The sequence below is a fragment of the Oryx dammah genome, unplaced genomic scaffold (genome assembly GCF_014754425.2).
Source record: "Oryx dammah isolate SB20612 unplaced genomic scaffold, SCBI_Odam_1.1 HiC_scaffold_18, whole genome shotgun sequence".
NCBI classification, from domain to species: Eukaryota; Metazoa; Chordata; class Mammalia; order Artiodactyla; family Bovidae; genus Oryx; species Oryx dammah.
Window position 1 is genome coordinate 38,248,336 of NW_024070202.1, and position 16,871 is coordinate 38,265,206.

General features: G+C 34.2%; 1 protein-coding gene across 1 annotated transcript in view; it reads left to right on the top strand.

Moving 5' to 3' along the window:
- PCLO (piccolo presynaptic cytomatrix protein) overlaps positions 1–16,871 on the top strand; it is a 381,893-nt gene that overhangs the window by 338,592 nt on the left and 26,430 nt on the right. The window contains 2 exon segments of the mRNA XM_040260713.1: positions 3,312–3,453; positions 7,457–7,530. Coding sequence (XP_040116647.1) covers positions 3,312–3,453; positions 7,457–7,530 — 216 coding nt within the window.

Consider the following 16,871-nt stretch of genomic DNA (forward strand, 5'->3'; position numbering starts at 1 on the left):
GTGAGAGTCTAGATATAGGAGAGTTCACTTCTGATTATAAAGATGAAGGAAATGTATGAAACAGGTTCTGTCTGAACTGAGCCTTTCCAGATGAGTATCATTTAGATAGAGAAAATGACAGGGTCAGAGGAAGGTATAACAAAATTGGAAAGAGATTTGGCTAGAGCTCAGGAGAAGAGAAACCAAATCATAGAGATTCAAAGTGAGTGGTCTGAATGGGCTTCAGTGAAGAGTATACAAAGGAAAGTCATGGGAGGTACTTGTGGAAAACAACAGATGATAAAGTAAATGAAACAGATTTGAAAAAGCAAACTAAAGAATTTGACTGAAATCATGAGATGTCTTGAAATTGTAATCTGGCCTCTAATAGAAAGTCCTTAAGCATTTTATTCATTGCTTTTAGGATTTACTGTTGGAGGTTTGCAGAAATACAGATTTAGTTCAGTTTAATATAATTGATTGTTTCTTATGTGGGAGCTGATTCAATTAAAGAAAATTAGTAAATAGATGTATTGTTTCAAGTAACTGAAAAGGAACTATTAAAATATTTGGCCTCTTAGCACCAGATCATCAAAACTGCATTTCTATATTTTTAACCTCATTTTATGCAATAGATATAGCCCTGTACAGGGAAGATATATTCTGCATTATAATTGAATTCATTTTCAGAAACTAACTATGTCAAGCTATTGCTACATATCAGCTTAAAAAAAAAAGTACAGTCATGCACAGACATTTTATTAAAATAATGCCAAACATATACATTCATTTGAGTTATTCACCTAAATACTCAAAATTTCTTTAGATTTAACTTCACATGTAATTTCATTTTACAAAGGTGGACTTAGACTTATTCTGAAATTTGTATATGTTCCCTATATTTAATTTTCTTTGTTTAAATATTACCAGTTTGCATTTAAAATATTGGCAATACTTTAATTGGTTTTCCACATGAAATTTCCATTTGCCTTGTTTCCTTAAATTTATTTCTAGCCTTTTTCCTTTCCTATGATTATATTGTTTTACGTTCTGTTCATATTTCTCAAATATCCCAGAAGAGGACTAGAGCTAGAAACTGCATCAGGTAAAAATCAAAGTTTGCCAGAGAAAAGATTAGATATTTTGAAATGTAAATAATAAGACATCTTTGGATATTTTGATGTATTGTGAGATTTGTGAGATTGCTCAGGGATTAAAAAAAAAGTTTTAAATTAGTAAATTGATTTTAAAAATAATGTCTATTAATTAAGGTTTGTCTTTGAAAATAATATATTGAGACTTTCTAGCTGATGAAATCACTTTCTTACATTCAGTATCATACTAAAAATATTAACAATCTAGTTAGTTAAATCATCTATTGACAATCAAAAAGTGTGATAGCTTTTCCTCATTTATAATCCGTTGACTTGTCTGACTCACTGTGCAGTTTATTATACAGTTTAATCTACTTTATTGTGTTCATAATTTTATATGTCATATTACCCTTGCATTTTATAACTTTATCTTTTTAAAAAGTCTTTAACACATTAGCCAGATTTCTTCTACATAAGTCAAAGAGAATATCAAACAAGCATTATGATTATTATTCTTTTCCTGGAAATCTAGTCCTATGTGTTACTCTTAATTCACTGGTGACTGGTTACTTAACAGGATTCAGGCACTTTTCTAACTAGCTATTCCCAATTTAATACACACCTGACATACAACTGAGTAATTATCAAATATTTCTTCCTTCTCTATTCTGGAAAAAGAATCCTACTATCACTAAAATAGATGGTATGAACATTTCTGGTGGCTTTAGAGAAACTGATTGTTCAGAAATGGAAAGGAAGAAGTGAGAAAAAAACTTAAAACCTTTGAAAGACTTGATCCTAGCTAATCTGATAGTTTCCTGCCCTCAAATGATTTCCTTTACAGTATCTGTGTTTTCTATTTTTTGGCAGGGGTATACTGCTTAAAGCACCGCCAGATTGCCATTGTGCTTTTGTACATTTCCTTAAGAAAAATGTTGATAATATAAGATCATTAAAAGATTATCAACTCTTTATCAAGTGGTGTGGATCCATCCAACTGCTTAAGAAACTCCTGACTAAACAGTAAAAGAGTATTTATGGAGGAGAGAGAATCTAAATAGTTTTGCAGCTTAAAGTACATCTAAAATTAGAAGAGAATCAAGGTGAATTCATTGTCAGGGACCAGATACTCTCAAAGACTGGGAAACAGCCATTGATGATAAAGCCCTGAAGAAGAGGTCTGACGGGTATAGCAAAGAAAATCACAGTACAAAGAAGTGTGGGTTACTGTATTCCAGCTTTATCTCCCTCCTGATTATCATCATTTTATGAGGGAGGCTTTATTGACTCCATTATTTTCAAATGAGGAAACAGACTTCCTAGAGTTACTTGAGCAGGATTGGGAATTCAAAACCATATTCTGTGAGATCAAAACTCACGCTCTGAAAACTCTGACCACACAGCAGAAGAAAAACGATAGTTTCAAAAATCTGCCTAGAGCATCTCCCCAACCCCCACAAAAAAGAGGAAACTCTTTGTTTCTCTTTATTTCTTTGGCATCAAAATTTCCTCCCAAATCTTTAATCTAGAACTCTGCTAACATTACCATTCACTTATTGCATAATTTATAATACAGATTCATAATTCTTCTATGGGAATATGCATTCTTATGTTCAAAAATCAAACTCATGGGTTATTTAAAACAACTCCCACTCATAAACTAGGACATGACTAAGGGGAAATAAATATCTTCAAATTTTAAAACGGAGGCAATTGGTAGAGCTACATACAAACAAGTCCAGAATTTTTAATCATTTCCTGAAATGATCTATTCTATTTTGCACCTTGACTTCTTAAATTATTGGTTATTAATATGGAAAATATTGAAGCAATTTTCATGTATTCTGTCACTTCTATCTACCCAAGTCTTTCTAAAGTCTTTTCTCTATGAAATAGCCACATTTCTTATTTGCTCGCCATATTATTATTATAATACAGTACAAATAAATCACAACAAATAATAATAATATTTAACTCAGTCTAAAAATCTGATGGTTTATCCCTAGAAGTGATTTTGTTTTTCTTTTTTGTCCCACAAAAACAATCAAGGGCTTTAGTGTTGCCACTGAAAGTTATTGGTTAAAGAAAAGAGAATGAAAGGCAGGTTAAGAAACGCAGAGTTTTTGCCAGAGCTGTTTCTTTATAATGTAAATGAAGAAGAAACGTTTAAGTTGCATTTGGAGATCAGTTGGAGTTTCACTGATTGACTGTGGCGTTGACTCTTCCCACACCATGCAGCCAAGCCCACCAATCACCGGCCTGCAGAAAGCTCCGTGTCCACTGGCTCCTCGGGCAGCAGCTTTGGCAGTGGGTATAGCGTGGACAGTGAAGGAAGCAGCAGCACGGCAGGGGAGACTAATCTATTTCCTATTCCAAGGATGTAAGTGGCTCTCTTGTTTTTCCACTACAAAGTTAAGAGCATCATGAGTAAGCTTCTCTTACCAATGAAAAGGAAATAACTAGATAATTGTCCAAGTTTGAGTCAGAGTCTCTGAAGCACTTCCACTCTCTGCACCAACAGAAAAATAGACTATTCAGGAAAGATTGGATTAATTTAGTGAATTCTAAGGATGAATGCTGGTCACCACCAGGATTACTTAATCAGTACATTCAGTATTTAATAGAAAACACTGCTAAAATGATAACTTAGATGTCCATGGGGTCGCAAAGAGTCAGACATGACTGATCTACTGAACTGGACCAAAGTGATGCTGAAGGAAGTTCAGCAGCAGTAGTATGTGGATGCTTTAATCATATAATGTATAGATTAATTTATTTTGAATCAGGAGACATTTAAATATATATAAAAAGCTCATATATTATATTTGAAATAGAAACACATTGGACTACTAATAACTTTTCAACTATAAATTCTTCTACCATTAAAATGGAATATTTTGAAGTGGAACCATATTTTCTAGAACAAGTAATAAGCCGTATATAGGTCCCCAAATAGATACTCTTAGAATAACGTTCATTTATAAAATGTTAAGCCTCGAGAAAATCATATTGCAAATAAAATGCAAAACTAAACCAGATTGTGTTTAGAATGTGTTAGAATGGTTTTAGTCATATTGGTGGCAAAATTTAGTAGCATCCAAGATAAATCCAAGATAAATATGTTATCTCTATTCCAATATCAAAATCTAAACTCCCTGACTTTCTCCAATAACTAGTTGTTAAGTTTTCAAAAATGCCATTGGGCCACAGCTCCAGGATCTAGGCCAGGGTGAATCTAGCCCACTGCCTGGTTTTGTAAGGTCTAAGAAGAACTAAAAATGGCTTTTGCATTTTTAAATATTTCCCAAAAGCCCAGAAGAATAGCATTTTGTGATACATGATAATTGTGTGAATTTGAAATTTGTGTCCATATGTTAAGTTTTATTGGAATACGACCCCACCAGCTTGCCTATGTGTTACCTAATATTGTCTGTGCTCTAGGGGCAGAATTGTGTGATTGCAGCAGAAACCATTCAAATCCTTCATTATCTGGGCCCTTGTTAAATTTTCTCTGTTGAGTGAAATCTTCTCTGGGAGTGGAACTTTTACTTCTCTTTGTTTTAATGTCAAGGTTTTTTGAAATCTTTCCTTTTGATCCCCAGAAGAGCTCTAATATTTAGATAATGGCTCAAGTTTATAAAAGCAAAATAATAGGGTAAAATAGATTTGTACAGTGGAAAAATATGTTTATTTTGTGATTTTCAGGATATGTTTTTCCTACTTGACTCAATATTGGATTATCTATCCGTCTACTCTTTTAAGATGAAGGTTGTGGATTCAATGGACTTATTTGTATTTAATCAGTTCGTTTTTATTGGCAATGATTTCTAAAAGGGGTACAGTCTCGTAGGTCCACACATTGATGATCCAATTTAACAGAAGAGAATTTCTGCAAAGTCATTGCTTTCCTGTCTCCAAGCTGTGAATATCGTATGTCAGTAAAGGTTTTGCACCACACATGGCTTCCAATTTATCTGTACCTTGCAAGATATATAATTTAACACTGATGACAAAATTTATAACTTCCAGAGCATAAGTACATTTTTTCCTCAATATCTGAATGTCTAAAGTGGATTTTTTTTTTTTACCTACAGACCACATTTCAATTCTGTTTTTTCCCATTTTCCTGTTTCTTTTGTAAATCTAAAGCTAGGCAACTATTATTTTGCCATATGAGCACAAAGAAAGTTCTCTTTTCTAAAGCATTCCAGGAGATATGTAAGAATCAGTATTTGGTGGTTCTTTTATCTCCTTTTATATCTAACATAATTATTGCTTGGGCTAGCATAAATGTTCAATAACTACTTGGTGATTGTTTAACAAATAAACATTATCATTTGTGCAGTCAGAATGTTCCGAGCTGAAGGTTATTTATTGGGAATTCAAAACATTGTATCCTTTATATGACCAACAGTTATATTTCCTTTGTATTTCCTTTTGCTTTTGCAGTGCTGCAAGTTTTCTGTATAATCTTAGAAATGCACCTAATATATATTTTGGCTAAATACCAAATGTTAAAATCAGCTTTCAATAGAAGCAAGTACTGCAGCTGAATAGCATCATTAAAATATTAAATCTAAACCTCAAGACCAAATAAAAAATTACCCCAAAAATTCTTGTTACAATTACTGAAAATTATACTTATTTTGTTAAAGTCTGGCATAGAATAGAATAGTAATTTTTTAGCACTCTGATCTACTAGATTAGCACTGCTAAAATGTTTCTCACTTTCAACTGAGTATGGCTCAATAACAGGTTGTGTTTTGGCTAGCTCTACTAATATAGGGTACTGCTAAAGGTAAGATTGCTACTATTAGGCTTTCTCCCTGTGTAATAGTAGCAGATACAGCAAAGTTAATTTTTTTAACTTATCAACTCTTTGTTGTGATCTCACTGAAGTAATTGCACAAGCTGAAGTTTTGTACATTGCTTAATCAAGACTTTTTACATATTCAGATGCAGACATATATGTATATATAAATATAATTTCTAACATTTCTAACTTTATACTTCACAATATCAATTATTAAAAATGTGTGCTTAAAACTTTGACCTAGGATTGTTATACTGGAACAATATAATGGCTTTCAAGGTAAAATAATTGTTGAATTTACATCAGTTCCTGTTTCATTATGTACAGAACCATTTCAGTAAAATGATAAGAGGATCTTTAGAGCTGTTTTCAAGTAAGATAAAATTGGATTCTTAAGAAATAAGTAGGGTTACATTTTCACTGGTTGGGCAAATTAAATATTTTTGTGAGAATAAAAATGAATTGTTAGTAAATACTGCCGTGTTAGAATTATTGTCTGGAAAGTATAATATCAAGACATTTCTTTGATCAAGCACCTTTTTTTAAAACACTTAAACCTTTTTAGTCCATCTTTTTAGAACATCTTATATAACTACGTATAAGGGCAATTTCAGAATCTTTTGTATGCCATGTAACTTTTTCTCTGAAGAAATAAGAAGTGCCTATAGTCTTTTGGCAGTTACATTATCAATATTCTGAACTCACAGGGCTCAAAATCTGAGTTCTTCATCTGTTCGGCCTTCCACAAAGTTGAAGGCCAAAACTAAAAATGGTTTGCAGCCATTGGCTGAATTCTAAAGCCATTATGTATGCAACTACCTATCAGCACTTTGTATATATTGAATATTATGCTGTTTCAGTCACTGTGCTAAGCAGTTAGATTCATTTTCCATGTGATTTTCTCACAACCAAAGGGTAACTCGTGTTACTATCCTTAAATTACAAAAGAAGAAATAGTCTTCACAAGATAAGTAGATTTACCTTAAATGACAGCATAAAGTAGTAGAGCCAGAAGTAGAGACCAAGCAGGATGACTTCAAAAGCCAATAAGCTACACTCAGGAAGGATCTGAAAGAAATAAACATCCATATTGTTTCAATATTACTTTAAGTTATTCAATTCAAAATTTCCCTTCTCACCAAAAGATCTATACAACTCATCATAACAAAGTGTAGATCTAAAAAACCCTCCTTAAAAAAAAAAAAAAAAAAAAAAAAATAAAAAAAAATAAAAAACCCTCCTTCTTGAGCTAAAAATGGTAAGAAAAAAAAAATCCCCATTCCAAAACAAAATTAGAAGATTTCATGATGGTCTGATCTTTGACAAATGAATCCATGAATAGAACACTGAATTTTGAGGTACAATGTTTAGCCTAAATAGGAATAATGAACAAATATCCACTTTAAAATTAACATGATGGGAATCAATTTATTATGTTTATATTTGCCATTCAAGTAATTTGTTGCAGGTCTGAAAACATAATGTCACATTCTGTTTTTTCAAACTTAGACCACGTTTGCATTTAAGATCATAATTGAAGTCTATAAACTTTTATTTCCTTTCTAAACAGAGGAAAGATGGGACAGAATGGGCAAGAGCCTATAAAACAGACAGGAGTAGGCATAGGATTAACAGACACTGAAGGTAAGTTAAAATCTACTATCCTGGATTTTGGTTGAATCTGCATGCTATACAGATTTGTTTGTTTGTATGTTTTTGTTTTAATATTAATGTTGAATTCGAAGTACAACTTATTGAACAAGTCAACTTATTATGAGTTCTGATTTTTTTAAAAATCTGTTTTCCTCTTAGTCATTTTTTCCTAATAATGTTTCATCTTCTGTATAGCACTGACTCATAAATTTTAATCCTAGTGTGAGATTAATTCAGTGTGTCAGAATATAAGATCAATCAAAGGTTCTGAAATTCTAAGTAGTAGTGGAAAATAGTAATTTCTGTGAACTATTTCTGCTAATGAATAATTGAATGCCCATAGTTTAAGTAAGTGCACAAGGTAAAGAGCAAATAAGCACCATGTCTGGCACATGATTAATATTCTTTAAATTGTAGCTATTATTAAATTAGAAGTGGATATAAGACAAAGCCATTTAGATCTGATCCAAAAGAGTGATATTCCTCCAAATAAAATATGCACTTCTTGGGAGAGCTTATGCAAGACCACTTTAAAGATTTAGATCAAATCAATTAGACATTCCAATTGTACTGGTTTTCCCCTGTTTACCTTGAAAAGTTATAGTACACTCAAAATAGACAATTTGGCCCTTTGCCACATTTCTTAAATTTCTAATTGTGTTATTCTTTGCTGGTGGGTATCCATGTACACTACATATAATGACTGACGTGACCCATTTATTCTCTGAAACCAGATGTTCACAAGCTTTAGCAGGAGGCGTTAGGATCTCAACTCTGTGTGAGGCTTCATTTCCCTGGCTGCGTGCATTTAAAGAACAAATAACCCTAATAAATTGCTTATTCTCTTAAGTATCTTTGGAAGCCTGAATTTGATCACTCAATTTTCATTTTCAATGGGCCAGCACAAATAAACCTCTACTATTTTTGTAATATGCTAAATTCTACTCACAAATATTTTCAAATAATTGAGCATGTGAAAGCATATCACCTAAGGATGTCAGCCTAAGGATGTGGTGGTAGGCGGAGGGCAGCGGTTTAGGAAAGAGGTCAAGACTTGATTTAATATTGGAAGTTTTACTAAGCATAAGGGTTTATATAGAAATAATGCAAATCTCATTTTAACTGGTATCTCGTCTATTTTATATAGGTATCTCTTTTACATGTAACTGTAACAGTGATTAATATGAGTCCTTCTTAGGTGTATGAACACATTTTGTAAAGTCCATGAAGCAAGTGTAGAACAGAAATGACTTCCTGACCAAGAAAAAATATAGGTCTCAGAAGTGGAGTCCTCTGTCTTGTCTTGTTTTCATAAACACACACACACAAAAGTGTTTTGTTTTGTTTTGTTTAATTATTTTCTCCAAATATTTTCTCCAATAGGAAAAAGAGAATGGAGTAAATGATAGTTATCCCTCCAGGGGTTTGTAGATTAGAATATACAAGAGTTCTATGTAAATTTTTCATTTAATTTCATTTCCTGGTCCAACTGGGTTGTTTAAAAATTAGCTTGCAAAGACAAAAATACAAAAGCGTTCTGAAAGACCCCCAACTAGAACAGAGTAGCAGATGTTACTAGAACATCCAAGGAGTCCCTCAGCAAATGCTGTTGTTAATGGCACTAGGGTAAGCACTGGGGATGAAGCTTAGATTATAGCACAGTCCATGGTTGTTCAGTCCATGGGTATGAGTAACATAAATGTGAACAAAAGGTGTGTCCAAGCCTTTTAAAATGGCAATTTAAATTCCTGACTTTTATTCCTAAACTTATATTCCAAAATAAGTGAGATCAAATTTACAATTTTATTTATTTCTTCTTTGATCATTTGCTTGAATATTCTTTTTCCACATGGAGGATACTAGGTACATAATTATTTCTGTTTTCTTCTAGCTCTTTTGTGGTGTTAAAGGTAATATTGAATTAAGTAAAATTTTTTATCCATGTGATAAGGTGATAAGGTAATAAGCTTTCCTTTCCTAACTAGTATGAAATACCATATCAGTCATATTCAGAGTTTTCAAGAATGTTTATGTCTGGTAATGGACTTAATGGAACCTTTTGTTGACCTTTCATTCTATTTGTATCTGTCAGTGCCTGTCTTGTTGTTATTCTTGTTTTATTTTTGGTTTTTCTAAATTAGACTGCTTTTAGCCATTTCTCAATCTTTAAAAAAAAAACTCTTTGTTGAGAAGCAAAGGAAGTTGCACATGAATATTTGTTGAAATTATACTATAATTCAGATACTGTTTTGAGGAAATTGACATCTTTACATATAGTATTTTCTTACTCATGGACAAGGTATATATTTTTAAATGTTAATATGAACATAACTATTTTTATATGTATGGTATTAAACATATTACTCAAATTTTCCAAGTCTCTGGTTCCTAGTCTACAAAAGTAAGAATAACAATAGTATCTACTGTGAGTGTGTGCTACCAGGATTGATGGAAATAGTTAAGGTAGTTGGTACTGTGACTGGCTTATACTCAGTATATGCTAGCTGTCATTGTCCCTGGGGCTTCTCTGGTAGCTCAGCTGGTAAAGAGTCCGCCTGCAGTGCTCCCTATCATCACCTGTATCATGTAAGTGATTACTCCTGGCCTGCTTTTTCCCAAGACTTTTAAACTCATGTTTTCTAAAATGGCTTCTCTTTTTTTCCCTTTGGCATTCCAACAGAAAAGATGTTTTCAGGGTCCTACATTTTCTAGTTTGTTTTGAACAGTATATTTATTATATATATATAATTTATTACAGTGTTTCAAACCATTTTTCTTCCCAGAATAATTCTCATGTGATCCCTTGTATAGTAATACCTCCTCTCCATGAAGGATGGCTTTCCCAGACCGTATTATGCTTTCCTAAATCACCTGAGTTTAAAATTCAGTGGTAATGATTTCTAGTCCTTGATTACTCACTGGGAATTTAACATAGAAAGCATATTCTAAAAACAGTCTATTATTGAAATAAAAAATAATTCAGGATCTTTACCTGAGACAGATACATCACTGGAGGTTATTAACTGACCACTAGAAATGAATTAAATTTCTTTAATATTTCTTGACCATTTCTTAGCCATAAGCACAAATCAAAGAATTGGCAATTGCTAAATGTAAGCCCAGAACATTTTAGACTTTCTGAAATTAGTATCTGTAATGGCAGTTTTTAATATTTTCTGGAAATGTCTTCATTGCCTAGAAGTCCCTGAAATACTTGCATTGGGAGTTAGTGCTCTGATTTATTTATGAGAGAGAGGCATTTGAATCAAAACAAGGACTTCAAAACATAGTAAAGGGTAGTGAATGAATATAAACAAAGAATATTCTCTTAGCATAGATGTGGAAAATTAAAAGATATATAAATACTACAGATACATAGTTTTACTTTGTTCTAAATGCCTTTAAAACATGAATGCATTTTCTGATTCATTTTCATGAAACAGTAGCGGATGTAAATATAGAATAACGATTTCCACTTTAAAGTTATAGAAACAGAGACCCAGAACAATGAAACTGTTCACGAAGAGTCAACTAATTAAATGGCAAAGGTTAAAATCTACTGATATATAATCTAGTATCGCCTGACTTTTGCCCATTGTACCTTCCATCCTTTTTTAATATTAATGGTTAGAGCACTTTTGCATGAAAAATATTTTAAATTTAAAAAACTGTCTGCAATTATTAGAAAAGAAAATAACAAACATTGTTGCTGATTATGGCCTGTTAACTAAAATTAATATCAATTACATTATAGGCTTTATGCAGCTTATAAAACAACTTTAAATCTTATTCTATCTGATTTTAAAAATTTCCACAAAGTTACTGTACTCAAGACAGCAAGAGATATAAAGCAGATTCCAAATGTTTCTATAAACAACTAGCTTATAGTTGTTTAAAATACATTACATAATACATTAAAATACGTAGTTAAAATATATTACATACAAGGGAGGAAGGATAAGCATTCATACAGGGTATCAACAGCAATAATAGACACTTAAAAGAGAGTCATGGGTAGTGCCCTTGAAATTCCAAGTAGAAAAGAATATAAACTAAAATTCTATCCACAAACTACTCATTAAGTGTAAGGGTTGAATAAAATCAGTTTGGGATGTCTAGTTCTCAAAAAATTTTAGGTCTCCATGCTACCTATCTGGAAGTTGCTTGAAGATATGTCCACCAACATAAAGAATAAACCACACTCACGCATACACTGACTACCCCACATGCATACACACACAACTTGGGAACCAAGAGACAAGAAGGGTAGAGAAAAGAATGGTGGGGATATCAATGATGAAATGAGGAGACTCTAAAGACAGTAGTTATGCAGTCAGACTTTATTTTTGGGGGGCTCCAAAATCACTGCAGATGGTGATTGCAGCCATGAAATTAAAAGATACTTACTCCTTGGAAGGAAAGTTATGACCAACCTAGATAGTATATTCAAAAGCAGAGACATTACTTTGCTGACTAAGGTCCGTCTAGTCAAGGCTACGGTTTTTCCAGTGGTCATGTATGGATGTGAGAGTTGGACTGTGAAGAAGGCTGAGGGCCGAAGAATTGATGCGTTTGAACTGTGGTGTTGGAGAAGACTCTTGAGAGTCCCTTGGACTGCAAGGAGATCCAACCAGTCCATTCTGAAGGAGATCAACCCTGGGATTTCTTTGGAAGGAATGATGCTGAAGCTGAAACTCCAGTACCTTGGCCACCTCATGCGAAGAGTTGACTCATTGGAAAAGACTCTGATGCTGGGAGGGATTGGGGGCAGGAGGAGAAGGGGACGACCGAGGATGAGATGGCTGGATGGCATCACGGACTCAATGGACGTGAGTCTGAGTGAACTCCGGGAGATGGTGATGAACAGGGAGGCCTAGCGTGCTGTGATTCATGGGGTCGCAAAGAGTCGGACATGACTGAACGACTGAACTGAACTGAACTGAACTGATGCAGTAGGCAGAGAGAATATGTGGGAAAAGCTGGTCAAATAGTGACAGCTCTAACTATAGGTGGATGATGAGTGAGGTGTTAGTGTGGAAGGGGAAGAAAGGAATTGACAGGAGTTAGTATCTAGCTAAGTGAAAAATGCTCTTCAGAGGGGTTAATACACGTGGAAATTTTGGGAACACTTAGGAATAGGTACATAGAAAGCTAAGCAAATTGTAAAACAAAGTAATTAATAATTTTAGGGGGAAAAATTCTTTAAGAACTCCATGAAATACTCACTAGTCTCAGAAGTGAGCAATGTAAGTCACATTGATGTGCATGCCAAATATTAGTTCTATCATGATTGTGACATAACTATATTGGAAGGATGAGGAAAGACTAAATCTTGACATACCAAAATTTAAATATAAATAAATTATAAAGGCAACACAAAATTACTTTGAGAAATAAGAATGTAAAAGAACCAAAGAAACAGATATAAAGGGTTGACAGTAGATTCTTCTCTGTAACTTTATTAAGGGTTGTGTTAGTTGCTCAGTCATGTCTGACTCTTTGCCATCCCACGGACTGTAGCCTGCCAGGCTTTCTCTGCCCATGATATTCTCCAAGCAAGAATACTGGAGTGGGTTGCCATTTCCTTCTCCAGGGTTATTAAGGGTTAGGGGAAATGAAAAGTTCGGTTAAAGTAAAAAGAGTTGGGCCATGGGAGAATTGATTTTTTTATGAAGAAGTCATAAAATGATGTAAAATAATTCAATCTTTTGATATATGAGGAAATAAAAATTAGGGATAGTGGTCAAACCATATTTATAAGTATGAGGGAAAAAATGGCATTGTTTACAATAAATAACTTCCTGAAGTGATTTGAAGTGTTAGTTGCTCAGTCATGTCTGACTCTTTGTGACCTCAGAGATCCAACCCAAGTCTCCTGCATTGCAGACAGATTTTTTACCAGCTGTACCACCAGGGAATCCCCAGATAACTTTCCTTCTATTAGGGCTTCCCAGGCCCTAGTGGTAAAGAACCCAAATGCCAATACAGGCGATATAAGAGATAAGGGTTCAATCACTGGGTTGGGAAAATCCCCTGGAGAAGGAAATGGCAGCCCACTTAAGTATTCTTGACTGCAAAATCCCATCGACAGATGAGCCTGGTGGGCTACAGTCCATGGGGTGGGCTAGAGTCCATGGAGTGGGCTACAGTATGGGAATGCAAAGAATCAGACATGACTAAAGCAACCTAGCACAAACTACCCTGAAGAGTAATGAATATCCATTCTGCTAAAAGTTATGAGTAATAGTAACTTCCTACTATTAGCCTAAATAGTAATGAATATCCATTCTCTTGAAAGCTTTTAGTAAGAGTTACTACAACTAAGTACTCTATTTTACATACTCACTAAATATATTCTCATAGCACCAATGCTATATAGAGCAAGCTTTTTCACATTTAAGACACCTAACTTTAACTGATACCAATAAAATACAAAATCTCTGTAGACAAAAATGCTGCAAAATTCAAACTACCAAGTAGTTTTAGCATTTTATTCATTTAGCCAGCAAAAAGAAAATTTCAGAGTTTTCGAAAATGCAAAATTCATTGATGATAATTCATTTTTCCATTATTTAGATTATTAGTTACTTTTTCTAATTGGAACATTCTAATTTATTTGATCCAGAGAGTCATTTGGAAATTTATATAACTTTTTATAGAAAAAAAAAACACCTGTATTTGAGTAAAAAACAAATAGTAGAACTTCCCAAAAATAAAGACCGACACATCACATAAGTAGCCCTTGCTCAACCAAGTGGCACTTTCCCTAAATATACCAATTTTAAAGATAAAAAAATAACACAGAAATGAGATAATATATTCTGAGAAAAGTGCACACTGCTTCTTTACTGTTTGACTGTTAGTTTCTAAAAACATCATATATTCTATTATTTGCTTTGCAACAGTACAATTGTAGGAAAGAAGTATTTGTCTGTTTAAATCTTTTATTTTAAAAAAATGCTTTGCTATCTACCCAAGTCATCTTCTGCATTTGAGTATTTTCTTGCATCAAGCAAATGAAATTTTCGACTGTTATCATCAAAAGCAGATACTTTCTTATCCACTAAATAATATACCATTTTGACTTCTGTTGGAGAAGGCAATGGTACCCCACTCCAGTACTCTTGCCTGGAAAATCCCATGGACAGAGGAGCCTGGTAGGCTGCGGTCCATGGGGTCACATAGAGTCGGACACGACTGAGCGACTTCCCTTTCACTTTTCACTTTCATGCATTGGAGAAGGAAATGGCAACCCACTCCAGGGTTCTTGCCTGGAGAATCCCAGGGATGGGGGACCCTGGTGGGCTGCCATCTATGGGGTCACACAGAGTCGGACATGACTGAAGTGACTTAGCAGTAGCAGTGATTTCTGTAATTTGCATTGCTCTCTAAAGCCCAGACAACTGTCATTGGTGTATGAAGTACTAAATGGCTTTACCTTGCACATTTTATTATAACATCCTTGCTATTGAATTATATATATATATATATGAAGGATATATCAAAGGATAAATCAAACCTAGTAATACCCTTGTGAAATTGAAGTTGATATTTATACAAAATATCTTAAAACTTAAGAGAGTCTTAAAATTTAAGATTCTTTTAATATAGCTGCTATACCCAAATGTCTTAAAAAGTAATGTTAGCCCTGTATGTTGATGGACAAGCTTTTAAGGACTTTACTACCCTGGAACCACAGAAATGATATTGCTTCAATTAAAAACTAGATTATCTACTTGAAAGTATAATAACTCCTCATTTTTATTGCTTGTGCTTTTTTCACAAAGCCTCATTGACTCAACAGAAGATGGTTAGTGCTGAGTCTCCCCTAGAAAGAAGCAGTGCCCTGCAGCAGACAGATATATTCATGTACAACTGGGCTGAGTTATGACAGAGGTAGATGTCAGCATTGTCACTCTGCTTTAGGTTGGATAAGGAAAGCCTCCCTGGCAGGGAATACTTTTTCTTTAGATTCTTCTTGAAATAAAAGTAATGAGTAATCTAATGGGAGGAGCACTAGTGAGGTTTTTCATAAGAGGGAACTTGCTGTTCAAACCTCTGTAAGGTGAGAGAATGTGAATTCTTGGTGAACCTGTGGGCACTTCTGTGTGACTATAGCAGACCTCTGTGTTGGAGAGACAAGGCTTGAAAGGTAATCACAGCTCACATAATTTGACAAGTATCAGACGCTGTCAGGAGGGATTTAGACTCTATGCTGTAGACAGGCAGCTGGAAGCAAAGGAATATTCCATGATCAGATTTGCTGTTCTGAAGGATGGATTACAAGAGATCATGTCTGCAGTCAGAGGACCAGTTAGGAGGCAATTCAGTGGTCCAAGTAAGAAACAATAAGGACTAGAATACAGACAAAGTCAGCAGTAGGGAAAAAAAGGGGATAGACCACTCTGAGACCTCTCTAAAAAGACAAATAGGAATGGATGGTTTTGTTCAAAAAATGATTCAAAATCAAAGTGCAAATAAAACATCTTTGGGCACTAGCATCTTACAGCTACATCACTGTAGCTGTAATGTGATGTAGTGATGATCACTGTAAGTGATCAGTAGTTAAACATAATTATGATTTAAAATGAAGAAGTTGAAAAGTGTTAACAGAGGTCAGTGTAAAAAGTGATGAAGGGAAATAATAAAATGCAAACCTACGTTCCACAGAATTTTAAAGAAAGAAATTGGCTGTGCTTTAAAGGGCCATCTGGTAAGCACTTCAGAGTACATTTTAAAGATGAATTAAAGAGTAAAATGGAGTTTGAATGAGGGAGAACACAAATTTTACTCACTTAACTTTGTCTATATATAGTGACGTTGGTCTCTTGTTCCAAATGCAGAAACCTTAATGAATCAGATCCTTCTGCATCCTGATGAGTATGTGAGTGTGTGTACAGGACATACACTAAGGAGGAAAGTAATTATCAGTTCAGTTCAGTCACTCAGTCATGTCTGACTCTTTGAGACCCCATGGACTGCAGTACGCCAGGCCTCCCTGTCCATTACCAACCCCCCAAGTTTACTTAACTCATGTCCATTGAGTCGGTGATACCATCCAACCATCTCATCCTCTACCTATCCTCTATCTCATCCTCTCATCCCCTTTTCCTCCTGCCTTCAATCTTTCCCAGGATCAGGGTCTTTTCAAATGAGTCAGTTCTTCACACGAGGTGGCCAAAGTATTGGAGTTTCAGCTTCAGCATCAGTCCTTCCAATGAATATTCATGACTGATTTCCTTTAGGATTGACTGGTGGGATCTCCTAGCAGTCCAAGGGAATCTCACAAGTCTTCCCCAACACCACAGTCCAAAAGCATCAATTCTTTGGCA